The sequence below is a fragment of the Artemia sp. Qi Xiang Cuo genome, chromosome 15, assembly GCF_049724085.1.
Source record: "Artemia sp. Qi Xiang Cuo chromosome 15, ASM4972408v1, whole genome shotgun sequence".
In the NCBI taxonomy this organism is placed as follows: Eukaryota; Metazoa; Arthropoda; class Branchiopoda; order Anostraca; family Artemiidae; genus Artemia; species Artemia sp. Qi Xiang Cuo.
Genome location: NC_142808.1, coordinates 51,181,505 through 51,195,214, shown reverse-complemented (window position 1 = coordinate 51,195,214; position 13,710 = coordinate 51,181,505). Strand labels below are relative to the sequence as shown.

General features: G+C 34.4%; 1 protein-coding gene across 1 annotated transcript in view; it reads right to left on the bottom strand.

The window, feature by feature from the left end:
• Positions 1-13,710, bottom strand: part of LOC148943823 (uncharacterized) — a 61,820-nt gene that overhangs the window by 32,241 nt on the left and 15,869 nt on the right. The window contains exon 3 of the mRNA XM_089101249.1: positions 2,498-2,647. Within this exon, the coding sequence (XP_088957375.1) occupies positions 2,498-2,647 (150 nt within the window). The remainder of the gene's footprint in view (positions 1-2,497; positions 2,648-13,710) is intronic.

Sequence of the window (13,710 nt, the reverse complement as noted above, 5' to 3'; positions counted from 1 at the left end):
CATGATAAGGGCTGCAGAATCCCTTAGAAATGCGTTTCTAAGGGCAAGTTTTTCATAGGCTTTGTCAAAGATCCACTTGGATTAATATGAAGAGAGGACTCACCCTCAAGGTTTTTTTTCATTTAAAATAAAATATATGGACTACTAACCTTGTAGCTTCATTGTCCTGTAAGCAAATTTGTAATAAATGATGTATTAATCTGTTGATCATTTTTAACATTTCGTATTTCGCAGTAATAAGGTAAAGTTTTTCCAATGGATATCAAACCCTTATTCTCTAAAAGTAGTATTGTCCCAAAGAATTGTTTCTAGAACAAACAAGAGAAAAAAAAAAGTTTCCAAAGTAAAATCTTGAATACAATAGCTATGACACAAATAATAGAAATCACATAATATTGTCAAGAAACATTGATACCTTGGGTGTTTATAAAACTCGTTTCAGGACCTGTTTCTCCGCCGCTAGGGGTGGAATGCCCCAGGGGAATGTTTGCACTATTGAGCTGACTAGGAGCACATGAAAGTTGTTTTCTTGGAGACAAGGTTTTGAAAATTACCAGGTCTTAACTTCATCACCAAAGCCCTGCCTAAGATATTGTAAACATGCTGCTATGACAGCCCATATAGAAATAGTGTCTCTGAACTTATACCTTGCTAGAAGCGTGCTTGATGCAATCAAAGGATGTTAAATACTCTAGCATTTCTAAATTACTTGTAAACTCTCAGGATTGGCTTGAAATGTCAAACTGAAATCATTAGGAGGTGTTAAAAAGGCCAAGAGAACTCAAACTAGAATTTTGGGAAGGAGCAAAGGAGGATAAAAAAAATAATAAAAAATTACAAAATATTGTACAAATATTGGAATTCATAGGAATTGTGAAAATTGAAGGAAAATAGGCAAATTTTATATAGGGTTTGCTGTTTGTGAAAATGCTGAAGTGAATGAGGTTTGCGATAAATACAGGCTTTGCAGACCTCTGGCTATTGTTTTTTGTCCATGTAAAATTTATCGGATCTCTTAATGATTTTTGGCATTTCTACTTAAGAAACTGCACAAAAGAATGCCTTTTTTAGTGCCATACGACGTTTTAGAAAAAAATCAAGATTAATTTACCAAGAGCCCCTAGATATGATCAAGAGCTATATAATTACCTCTCATACAACTCTGTACGATATTACAGTAATCTGCTAGTGCTTGATAGTCAAACAACGATTTATGAAACTTTTCATTTTGATTTTTTACACTTTTCATTTTGATCTGACACCATTTTCAAGGGGTTTTAGGTTTTGTACGAAATAACCATAAATTTATTTTCGCAATAAACTTTTATTTTTAAGACGAACCAAAATAATAGTTACTATTCCTGATTCAGTGTCAAATGGCAATTTTCGTTACTAGGCAGATTTCTTCAAAACGCGTTTTTTTAACTTTAGGTTACCATAGGCTGTGGTTTGCTTTTTACTAGGTTGTAGCTGCTGCTGCAACCATGGCAAAACTTGGTGAAACGTATTTAGGTGAATAATAAGAAATTCTATTATATTTACACTTATTGGGGTTAATTTTGAAGGGAGAGAAAGGGAAGCAGCCCCAACGTGCCTGCTATTAGGAGGAAAGGCATCCCTAACTTTTTTTTGTTACGCCTGTACAACACAATTTCTTGTAGAATAATAACCAAACTTTGTACAAAGTCAGGTGCCTAAGTTCTGTCCCTTGGGACTTTTTAGTCGACCCAACCTATTTGAGGGGGGAGTACCCAAATTCAAGCAAAAGAGGTTGTCGAGTATTAATACAATTGGTTAGAATTACGAGGCTAATGTCTTAGTGATGCCATTTAGGGATCTTGTTGATTCGATCTAGTGGGAGAAGAAAGGCGGATCCTTAAATTAATGTTTGAATTATGCCCAGAAGAGTTTGCCGGGTCTTAGCCAAACCTAGTCAGAAATATTCCGAGTGAATTCAAAGTTATTTAACTTTATTGTGTATTTAAAAATTAATTCATTTTTGGCGTACCATATTTTCCTTTCTCCTTGACAAAAAAGAAGACAAGTGCCATTATAGCTTCATAAGATAATTCTCTTTAGTCAAAACTTCGTATGTCACTTTTTTATCTTCGTAACGATACTCATTTTTCACCAAAATGACATATATTGCACTTTTAATTATCACAGGCGAGTACATTTTTCATGCCTTCTAGTCTTTCTATTTAAGATTTTTAAGGTTATTCATAAGACTAAAGTTGACACGAGACAGATATAACATTCTAGTCTTTAAGTTAGCACAGTCTTTAAAAATCAAAAAATACTTTTACCGTTGTTTTAATTCGATGCAACAGATTCGTCGGTCTTATATAAGAGGTATAGTCACCCTTCCACGGCGGTCGAGACCAAAAACGCCCCAAAACATTTTTCGATTTTCTAACAGCCTTACTCCCCAATTCATTGGGTCAAGAGGAATCAATAGACAAGAAATAAAAAGAAAAATATTACATTCAAAACGTACCTTTGTTGCTACTACTTTCAGAGTTAAAAGCTGTTGCAGACATCCTGGTTGGAGTTTCCTCTAGAATTACCTCTCGATCACTTGGCGAAAAAGATTGATCATAATTCTGCAAGGGCTCAATTGCTCTGTTCGATAAAAAAAATTTGGCTTCTAAAAAAACATTCTAGTAAACTGGCATCAAGAAAAAAATTTCCACTCTCTTTCTGTTCTTATTCTACTCATAATAAGAGTAAACTGATAGATATTTTCTTTGGTTAATAAAAACAATAAAAATAATCAGTTATAATTTATTTTTTACACAAAGAGAAAGACTCTGATTTGAGAGCTTCAAGAAATTGATGAGGATGTAACAAATTACAAACATCGATTTAAACACTGTACTAATAAGATAAAACCATAGCAAGATCTTTTGAAACATTGAATTTTACTTTATTTTTTAAATAATCATTAAATTTATTTGGGGGGAGGGATTCAGGGGAGTGGGATATTATCCTCTTTCTTATATTTTGAAAAAACTTTATTAGTATTATTATTTTTATTGAAAATCTGTTTCTTGAGTTTTCATTGAAAAAAATGAAAAAAAAAACACCCCTTGAGCACTAAAAAAAAAAAAAATCCTCCCTTCCGAATTCTTATGAATTGATGATTTAATACTCTGGCAATTTATTTTTTATAGAATATTTTTAGTAGTTGTATATTTAGAAATTATTTAGAAAGATAGCTAATACTGTTTTTTACAAAATACTATCCTATATAGAATATGTATATTTTCTGGAAATCGGAAAGAAATTAAAGAAATCTTAGATTTTATAGGCTAATTACGTGTTTGCTAAGGAGATGAGTGGTTTGCACAAAAAAGTAGGTGATGTAAGCCTCTGGTTATTGGTTTTGACCTTGTAACTTCAAATGATTCCTTTTTTATACTTTTCCGGCATTTCTACTCCGAACACTGCACCAAACATACTATTATAGTGGCATAAGCTACTTTATGGTAGAATTATCGATGTAAAATTTCAAAGAACACGTAGATATGATCAACAGTTTAAAAATTAGACGTTAATCATCTCTTTACGATGTTACAGTAGCCTGCTGCTTCCGACTAGTTTTACCACTTCTTACTAGTACTAAAAGTCCCATTTATGGGTGGCATACGGCACTTTATGATTGTGTTATCAAGTAGAATTTTGAAAAACGTGTAAATACAAAAATTAGCTGTCAAATGAACTCTTAAACAGCTCTTTATGATTCTCCTTGGTATCCTTGGTTGTAGCGAAAATATGAAGACTTGTTAGTGTGAAGATAAACGCCAAATATTATCACCCATTTCATTCATGATAAAACTGAATTAGCAAATTAGAGCATATAGTCTAATAAATGAAGAAAAAACTGCAGTATAAATAAACTACTCAGTAAATGTCTTACCATCTTTTCTCAGGGGGCTGCGTAAGGCTCAGCACTCCTAGAGTCATAGTAATAGATTTGTGATTAATTTGAACAAACTTTCATAATTTTGACCAGTAATGCCTAAAATTTGAGAGCTTAAAAAAGACAGGTTATGCCCTTTGACCTAGAAGCACTTTTCAGCATGCACTACAAATTTCAACCTAATACCATCGGCTGTCCCTGAAATGGTGCTGATGAGCTCTTTTGGTAAACAGCATGCTCATGTTGGGTTTTAATTTGTCCAAACTTTACTGTACGTCATCATTTCTAGAAAAGCAGTTGCAGTCACAGTTGCAAGTTGTCGCAGTCGAAGTTGCCTAAGTCACATTCACAGCAAGTTGCATTTGCAGCCACAATTTTAAGCCCCTCAGCGTTTACCTAATTTTCAACTCAACACCTTTCGTCTTTTTGTACCCTATGCTTTCTAAAAGCCAGAATATAATTTGTACTTTACTGAAAAAAAATCAAATGAATTTACAGAAAAAATGTGCATTGTTAGTTTAATATGCATATGCTGATATTTTTTCCTTAAAATTTTAATTAATTTTTGATTTCTTAAAGTTATAAAAGTGAAAACATTTAAAAGAATTTTTTCAGTAAAGTACAAATTATATTCTGGCTTTTAACAAGCATAGGGTTTAGAACCATACTCAGATTAATTTCTGCCCGTTTTGAGTTTGACTTATTTTAATTTCTGTTTGTTTTGGGTTTCATTTATTTATTGATACTGATTTGTGGAAGTTGTATGCTTGGTAAATTATTTGATTCTATTTTTGTACGTTTTTGGTTTAATGGAGTTTGTTTCTGTTCGTTTTATATTGACATAGTCTTTTTCAGGGGGAGAGACTGAGCCTCTTCTGAAGTTAAGCAACTATCCTTTCCACAAAAAATTTAAAGGGCGATTGCCCTTTTAATTTCCAATCAAATGAACCCTTTTTGAAATTTTTAAAAAAAACCTTATATGCCCCCAGGGCCAAACTTACAACCTTAGCTCTGAGGGCGGTAGGGGGGTTGTCATCCTCAAAGACCTAATTTCCAGAAATTTCAACTACGTTTAACAAAATTGCATTCTCAAAATGTTGATTGGATGTTTTTGGGGAAATGGTGGGCGTGAGAGGGGGGTATGTTGCTCTCCAATCACATCAGACTATCAAAAATGGCATTAGCCGTCTGAATTTCGAATCGAATGAGCCCTTTTTCAAGTTTCTACGACAAAGATTTCAATAAAACTATATGCCCCTAAGGCATAACTTACAACCTTAGCCCTGAAGGCTCTGGGGGAGTATCTTCCTCAAAGACCTAATTTCCAGAACTTTCGATGACGCTCAACAAAATGACTAGGCTATCTGAAAAAATTGATTAGATGAATTTGGGAAAATGGCGAGTGTCAGAAGCGGGTTAGCTACCCTCCAAGCACTTTCGACTGCTAAAAATGAAACTAGTCGTCTCAATTCTTAATTGAATGAGCCGCTTGTGAAGTTTCTACGACAACGTTCTCTATAAGGACAGTAATTGCCCTCAGGGCATAACTTACAATCTTTGTCCTGGGGGCTCTGTGGGGTTTGTCATCCTCAAATACATAGTTTCCAGAACTTTCAACTACATTGAACAAAATGGCTATCTCTAAACTTTGATTGAATGTGTTTGAGGAAATAGTGGGCGTGAGAGGGGGGTTAGTTGCTCAAAATTCATTTGACTATTAAAAAGGGCTCTAGCCCTTTCAGTTTCCAATCAAATGAGCCCTTTTTTAAATTTTTACGACAAAACTTTCTATAAAAACCTTATATGCCCCCAGGGCATAAGTTACAACCCTTGCCCTGAGGGCTCTGAGGGGGTTATCATCCTTAAGGACCTAATTTCCAGAACTTTCAACTACATTGAACAAAATGGATATCTCAAAATTTTGATTGGATGTGTTTGGGGAAATGGTGCAAGTGAGAGGGGGGTTAGTTGCCCTTCAATCACTTTCGACTATTAAAAAGGGCACTAGCCCGTTCAATTTCCAATCGAATGGGCCCTTTTCGATGTTTCTAAAAAATCGCTTTCTATAAAAACCTTATATGACCCCAGGACATAACTTCCAACCCTTGCCCTGAGGGCTGTGGGGGGGTGTTGTCACTAGACCCCGGCGCCGCGCCAATGAGGGAAGACCGGTCATCGTTTTTGGGGTGATAGAACTTTTTAAGCCACTGTAGATACGTAAGAACGTTGCAACATCTAGTACCCTGAGGTCATAAGACTGTCAAAGACTCTTCCATGAACCTCCCAAATTGAAAGCTTTTATTATGACCCGGCTTTTTAATGTAACTTGGGCACTGGACCAAGGGCGCCATTTTCACTCGAGCTCAACGTTAGGTGGGGATGTCGACATCGCTTTCGTCAGACCGTTTCGTTTTAGAGTTATTCCGTGTCGTACATATGAATAAATGTTTTCATAGTAAACTCATTACATCAAAAAGAAAAAACGGGTCGGGGGAATAAGTCCCTTTTTCTTTGGATGATAAAACTGTAAAAGTAGTGTATCAAGTATATCTCTCAAAAATCTTGTTAATGTTTGTCAGCTTTTCAACTTTTTGGCATCCCTGCTTTCACTAAAAAAAAAAACAAAATCAAGGTACTATCATTTAAATATAATAACTCCCCATGCCCCCCCCCTCTGGATACCATTTTGATAAGATACCGCCTCTGCTTTAAATCAAAAATAATAATTAACTTATTGGCATCCCTGCTTTCAAAAAAGAAAAAAAATTCGAGGTATCATTTATCATTTAAATATGATAGTTCCCTATCCCCCCTCTGGATACCACCTTGATAGGATGCCCTCTCTGCTTTAAAATTAAAAAAAAAATATTTTTTTGGCATCCCTGCTTTCAAAAAAGAAAAAAAATTCGAGGTATTATCATTTAAATATGATAGTTCCCTATCCCCCCCTCTGGATACCACCTTGATAGGATGCCCTCTCTGCTTTAAAATTAAAAAAAAAAAAATATTTTTTTGGCATCCCTGCTTTCAACAAAAAAAATCGAGATATTATCATTTAAATGTAATACCTCCCAACCCCCCCCCCTCTGGATACCGTCTCAACTTTACATTAAAAAATAATTTACTTAATAATTAACTATGTCACTATATGGTTCAAACGAACACGCAAAATAATGTTAAACAGCTTATTGTTCCTTGAAAAAAAAAAATTAGGGTATGAGTACAAGGGGTACAAAGACAACAACAAAAATGTCGAAATTATTCAGATATACCTCAAATTATTGGAAAAATGAGTCATAGATTCGCCGTGGAATTCAAAATATCCAAAGAATCTAATTAAAAGGGAGCCAAACTAGGCCAGTAGCCTATGAGAAATCGCAAAATACCCGAGACAATGAACTAGTCCCAATGGAGGGGCCCTGGGTTTATCAAAATATTTCAATGGTTTCCCACGGAATTTGATATCATTTTTTCTGTCTCCACTTTAAATGAAAAAATAATTATCTTTTTGTCAGAAGACAATATGTGCACGCTACTAATACTACTATCACTGCTACATTTACTACTACTACTACTATTTCAATTACAACTACTTTTAAGGCTAAGAGTATAGAGAAGAAAATTTCAAGAGAATATATCAAAAGGACATTTCAGCAATTTCATAGCAATGCATAATTGTATTAGGTTAAAACTTCCAGGATTTGATGAGAGCGATGTTCAACTGACTGCTGCTAGTAGGACTGCTGCTATTACAATTAATAATACTAGTAGTTATACCAATACTACTACTGTGACTGCTATTATAATTATGCCTCAGGGTATAAACGAAAAACTTTCAAATATTTTTCTTGGGGGGGGGGTGGCGATGAACTTAATCACAACACGCCGACTGAATGCAGGTTGTCAAGAGGGCATACAAACAATATCTTAGGAACAGTTGAATGTGCAAATTTGAACTAACAGGGCTTGTTATGGGGGATGAAGAACTAATCAAAAGAAAATATTTGTATTGTAATGCTACTGCTACTACTCACAATACTACTGCTGCTGCTAATATAACTAAGGGTATTAAGGCGAAAAAGTCGGAACGTATCGAAACTGTATGGAAATAAATTGAAAAACACTATGCCAAACTTTCAGCGTTTGTTGATGGGGATATTGAAGAAATCAAAGGCACTATGCGCATGCTGCTAATATTGCCCCAACAACTATTGTAACTAAGAAAGCTAAGAGTATTAAGCTGGAGCTTTTAGGAGTATTTGGTCGGATGTTTAAATAAATCAAAACAAACTATGAACATGTGGATTTTCAAAAACATGACAAACAATATCTCAAGAACAGCTTACATTATTAAGTTAGTTCTTTAAGGGTAAGTTGTGGAGGATTTTGAACTAGCCAGATGGCATTATGTCTATACTTTTATTGCTACCACTACAGTTACTGTAACTCATGACGGTAAGGGTATTAATGTTAAGCTTTCAGGGAACGCTTAGAGGGAGTTTTAATTAAACAGAAAGAACTAAGTGCATATAGGTCAGCGTCACTACAATAGCTAGAAATATCACAGAAACTTTTAAAGGAGCCCATTCGATTCAAAATTAAAAGTTGCTCTATTTAAGATTAAAAGGACATTGGAGGTCAAGTAGCCCTTCTTCCAAGCCCAATCTTTTTCCAAACACATCCAGTCAAATTTGAAAAAGCCATTTTGTTGAGCATAATAGAACGGTCAAGCAACTATGTCTATAGGTATATTAGGTATGTCACCCCCCCCCCCCACAATTATGAAATTCAGCCATTATTCTTTAAGACTAAATATTGCTTTCAAACTAAATCAAAAGGCACTGAGTGTATGGTTGCCAATAAGACACATCAAAAATATCTCTAGAACAACTGGGAGCATTAAGTTGAAACTTTGGGGGCTACATCTATTACTGCTTCTGCTCTAAAAATTTAAATAAATCAAAAGAGTGTATGTGTATCCAGGCTGCCAAACAACATAGATAGAATGTTTTGGGACTGATAATAAGTTTTATTTTTCAGGTCAAATTGAGAAGGTATAAATTTTAGTTAAACAATACTATTTGTATCAGGATTAGAAATTGTTGAAAAAGTTTCTCCAACTTACAAATAGCAAACCAAACTATGAATTCTTATAGAAAAACACCAAAAAGATATAAATTATTATTAGTTGGTTTCATGAAAGAGTATTTCAATAAAAAACGAATAGAAGTCAATTAAAAAAAAAACTATTTCCATAAAACTATTTTTTTCAAAGAAAGTAAAGAACCATAAAACCAAACATGAGCAGAAATAAAGTCAAATAATCTTCTAAGTGTAAAACTATGACGAATCACCATCAATAAATAAATAAAATTCGAAACAAACAGAAATTACAATAAATAACCGAATTATACTCAAAACGAGCAAAAATTAGCACGAGCAGGGCTGAGAACCCCCATTTCTTCTCAAGAGCAGAACACAATTTGCACTTTACTGAAAACAAAATACAGCTTAAATCTTTTCTCATTTTTTACTGTAACAAATAAACATTATTAAGATTTTAAAGAATAAATATCAGTATATGTATTATATTAATCTGACAATCCCAGTTGAATGTATCATATATTTTTTTGTAAAGTTGCCTTTTTCCACTCAGAAATATCTACTTAAATGGCCTTAAAACATCTGTTAATGATTTATCAGTGCCCGATAAGCAGTTACAGTTTTATTTCAATCCATACAGCCTTCAAGGGCTTTAAGTTTGACTTTTGAAAAAAAAATCCATTGTATATTCTTAATAAGCTAAACTATTGTGATTAATTGAGATACTCACTATGATTCCTGAATCAGCTGGAAATTTTAATTTTCCCTCACTTTATAACTATTTCTTTTAAGACACTTACAATTTTCGGCCACTATGGGCTACAAAACGTTATATACTAGATTACTATGTCTTTGGTACACACCATTCAAAGTAGGCCTATACATAGTATTTTGAATAATCTAGTTTCGTATAGTATTATGTATACGAAATTAGTCAATCCGGACTTGTCCCAGCTACAGATAGAAATGGAGCCATAATTAGAGATAAGGAAAGAGTTAAAGAGTTACACACAGATATGGAAAACGGGGTTGCAACTGCTGTTGCAACACCTTGTATTTATAAATGTATATCTTCCCTGCGATCAGAAACGTCTAGCTTCCCTTACTAAGTTTTCTAATGCCCGTTCATCCCTTAAAACTCTGTTATGCAATATTGAAAAGCATGGGTATCGTTGGCTAATGATAGGTGACTTCAATTGTGATGTTCATAGCTCCTCTACTCGTGCCAACTTAGTTTTAGACTCGTTGCCTTAAGGTACGTGCCAACTTAGTTTTAGCGTACGGTAACAGAAAGAATACATCAACATCCCATTATCTAGTCAGTCTTTTACATTTTATTTTTAAGCATGTTGATGAACCTGGTAAATGGCTAAACTTAATAACAATTGATTTTAAAAAGTGTTTCGATTTGGTTGATCATAACATTTTAATTTCTAAGCTTTTAATTGATTTTAGAGTGAATGCTGCTGTTGTGAAAATGATTCAGAGTTTTGAACTAAAAAGGTTCCAAATTTTGAAATATAAGAAGTCTTTCTCTGAACCCAAGCCAGTTTTTTGTGGTGTACCTTAAGGTACCATTCTGGGTCCTATTCTTTTTCTAGTTATAATCAATGATATTGCTAATAATTGTGAAGACCGCTGGAAATATGTTGACGACCTTACCCTTGGAGAAATTTGTGAAGCAAATGAATGTAGCAAAGCTCAAATTTTAATTGATAACGTGAAGACTAAAGCTTCCAGTTCAAATATGAAAGTAAATGATAGTAAATCTTCAATTTTAACTATTTTATTTTTAAATTCTTCCGAACCAAATTTTATACCAACTATCTCTGATTCTCTTAAAGTAAGGAAGATTAAACTTTTGGGAGTTATTATTACCAGTTATTTAAAATGGGAAGCAAACACATCTAATCTAGTAAAAAAGAGTAATGCTGGGCTGCAGATGCTCAAGCTTATGTCGAAATATGGCGCCCCTACAGATCACCTCCTCCGAATATTTACATCTTTTATTCGCTCAATTCTGGAATATGCAGCTCCTGTATGACATTTTGGACTGACGACTGAGCAAAGCGCCAGGATGGAAAGAGCTCAGAAAAGAGCTCTAATGATAGTATCAAACGAGGCAGAAATGTCGTATGAAGAGCTGCTGACAAAGTTTAAAATACAAACTCTGAAAAAAGAAGAGAGAAAATCTGCATGGATTTCAGAAGAAAATCTCTGATCCACCCAATCCATAAAACCCTTTCCACCCCTCAATCCACAACAAAACGACTCCCGCGCAGGGTTGCAGTGCCTGTTGAGAAATTTCAGCCGGTACGCTGTGCCCATCAGCGGTTAGCATAAAATTTTATACCTAGTTTCGTAAATAGTTACAACGAAAATAAGGAGGATTGACTAGTGTTTTTTTTTTTTGCTTTTTTTTAATATTCAATTTTAATGTGACTATAATGTTAATATGCTTGTATAATGTGACTAATGCTTTTTATTGTGACTATACCAAAGAAATTTGGCAGTGTCATGAAAATTTTGTTGAAAATAAAAGTTTAGCTATCTATCGATCTATCAGATGGATTAATTAAAAAAACTTTTTCCACAAAATAAGTTTTCAAAGAAAAGTTGGCACTTTACTGAAAATTTGCACTTTACTGAAAAAATACAAATGACTGTGCATAGTCAGTTTATTATACATATACTGATATTTAGTAATCAAAATGTTAAAATTATTTGATTTATTAAAGTTATAAAAGTAAAAACATTGATTTTTTTTCAGTAAAGTGCAAATTTTGTTCTGGCCTTGGGAAGGCATAGGGGTTTTGAGCCCAACTTATGTTAATTTCTGCTCGTTTTGAGTTTGACTTGGTTATTTATTTTAATTTCTGTTCGTTTTGGGTTTCATTTATTTATCGATGCTGATTTGTGGTAGTTTCGAGCTTGGTAGATTATTTGATTTTATTTTTGCTCATTTTTTGTTAAGGGAGTTCTTTACTTTTCTTTGAAAAATTTATTTTGTGGAAAGTTTTTTTAATTAATTTCTGTTCGTTTTATATTGACATAGTCTTTTCAGGGAAAAAGAAAATAACCCTTTAAATCTTTTTTTTAAGACTTTACAATTTGGCCTGCTATTTGTATGCTGGAGAAAATATTTCATCAATTTTTACAACATGCAACCTTTAAAAAATCTGGACACAAATAGTAGGCTACTGTCTAACTTAGTTTCATACCTCTTCTAGTTGACCAGAAGTGGAAAACTTAATACCATTTGCAAAAAAATCTGTTTACTTTCTTTGATAGCTTTGATACACTTACACTATTTTGATTTGATTAAATCTTAAGAGCAGAAGTAGCCTCGAAAGTTTGAACATAATACCCTCAGTCGTGCTTTGGATAATGCGGAGATTCCTTGTGGAGAATTATCACTATTACAGTGCATTCTGATTTAATATTAATGAAACAATTATTTTTTTAAAATAATGGGCAAATGGGAGGGTGGGAGTGGAAGGAGGATTAGTTGCCCTCCAATCACTTTCGACTATTAAAAAGGGCATCAGCCCTTTCTATTTTCAATCGAATGAGCCCCTTTCGAAGTGCCCATGACAACTCCCTCGATACGAAGTGGTCTAAACAACAACGAAAAATATTACTAATCACCTACGACTATTAAAAAGGGCACTAGCCCTTTGAATTTCAAATCGAATGAGCCCTTTTTTGAAATTTCTATGACAACGCCTTCTATAAAAACCTTATATTCCCCCAGGGCATAACTTAAAACCCTTGCCCCGAGGGCTGTGGCGGAGTATCCTCCACAAAAACTTATTTTCTATCTGTAAATCAACTACGGTGAACAAAATGGCTATCTCAAAATTTTTATTGGATGGGTTTGGGGGAATGATGAGCATTGGGGGGGGGCTTGTTGCCCTACAATCACTTTTGACTATTAAAAAGGGCACTAGCCCTTTGAATTTCCAATCGAATGAGCTTTTTTGAAGTTTCTACGACAACGCCTTCTATAAAAACATTATATGCCCCCTGGACATAACTTAAAACCCTTGCCCTGAGGGTTGTGGGGGAGTGTCCTCCTCAAAAACATATTTTCTATCTGGAAATCAACTACGCTGAACAAAATCGCAATCTCAAAACTTTGATTTGATGTGTTTGGGAGAATGATGGGCGCGGGGGAGGGGCTAGTTACCCTACTATTCCTTTCGACTATTAAGAAGGGAACTAGCCCTTTGCATTTCCAATCGAATGAGCCTGTTTTGAAGTTTCTACGACCTCACCTTCTTATAAAAAGCTTATATAGCCCCTTGGCATAACTTAAAACCCTTGCCCTGAGGGCTATGGGGGAGTTTACTCCTAAAAACATATTTTCTATCGGGAAATCAACTAGCCCACGCTAAACAAAATGGCTATCTCCAAATTCTGATTGGATGTGTTTTGGGGAATGATGGGCGTGGGGGGGGGGGCTAGTTGCCCTCCAATCACTTTCAACTATGAAAAAGGGCAGTAGCCCTTTGAATTCCCAATCGAATGAGCCTGTTTTGAAGTTTCTATGACAACACCTTCTATAAAAACCTTATATGCCCCAAGGGCATAACTTATAACCTTTGCCCTGAGGGTTTTGGGGGAGTGTCCTCCTCAAAAAACATATTTTCTATCTGGAAATCAACTACGCTGAACAAAATGCT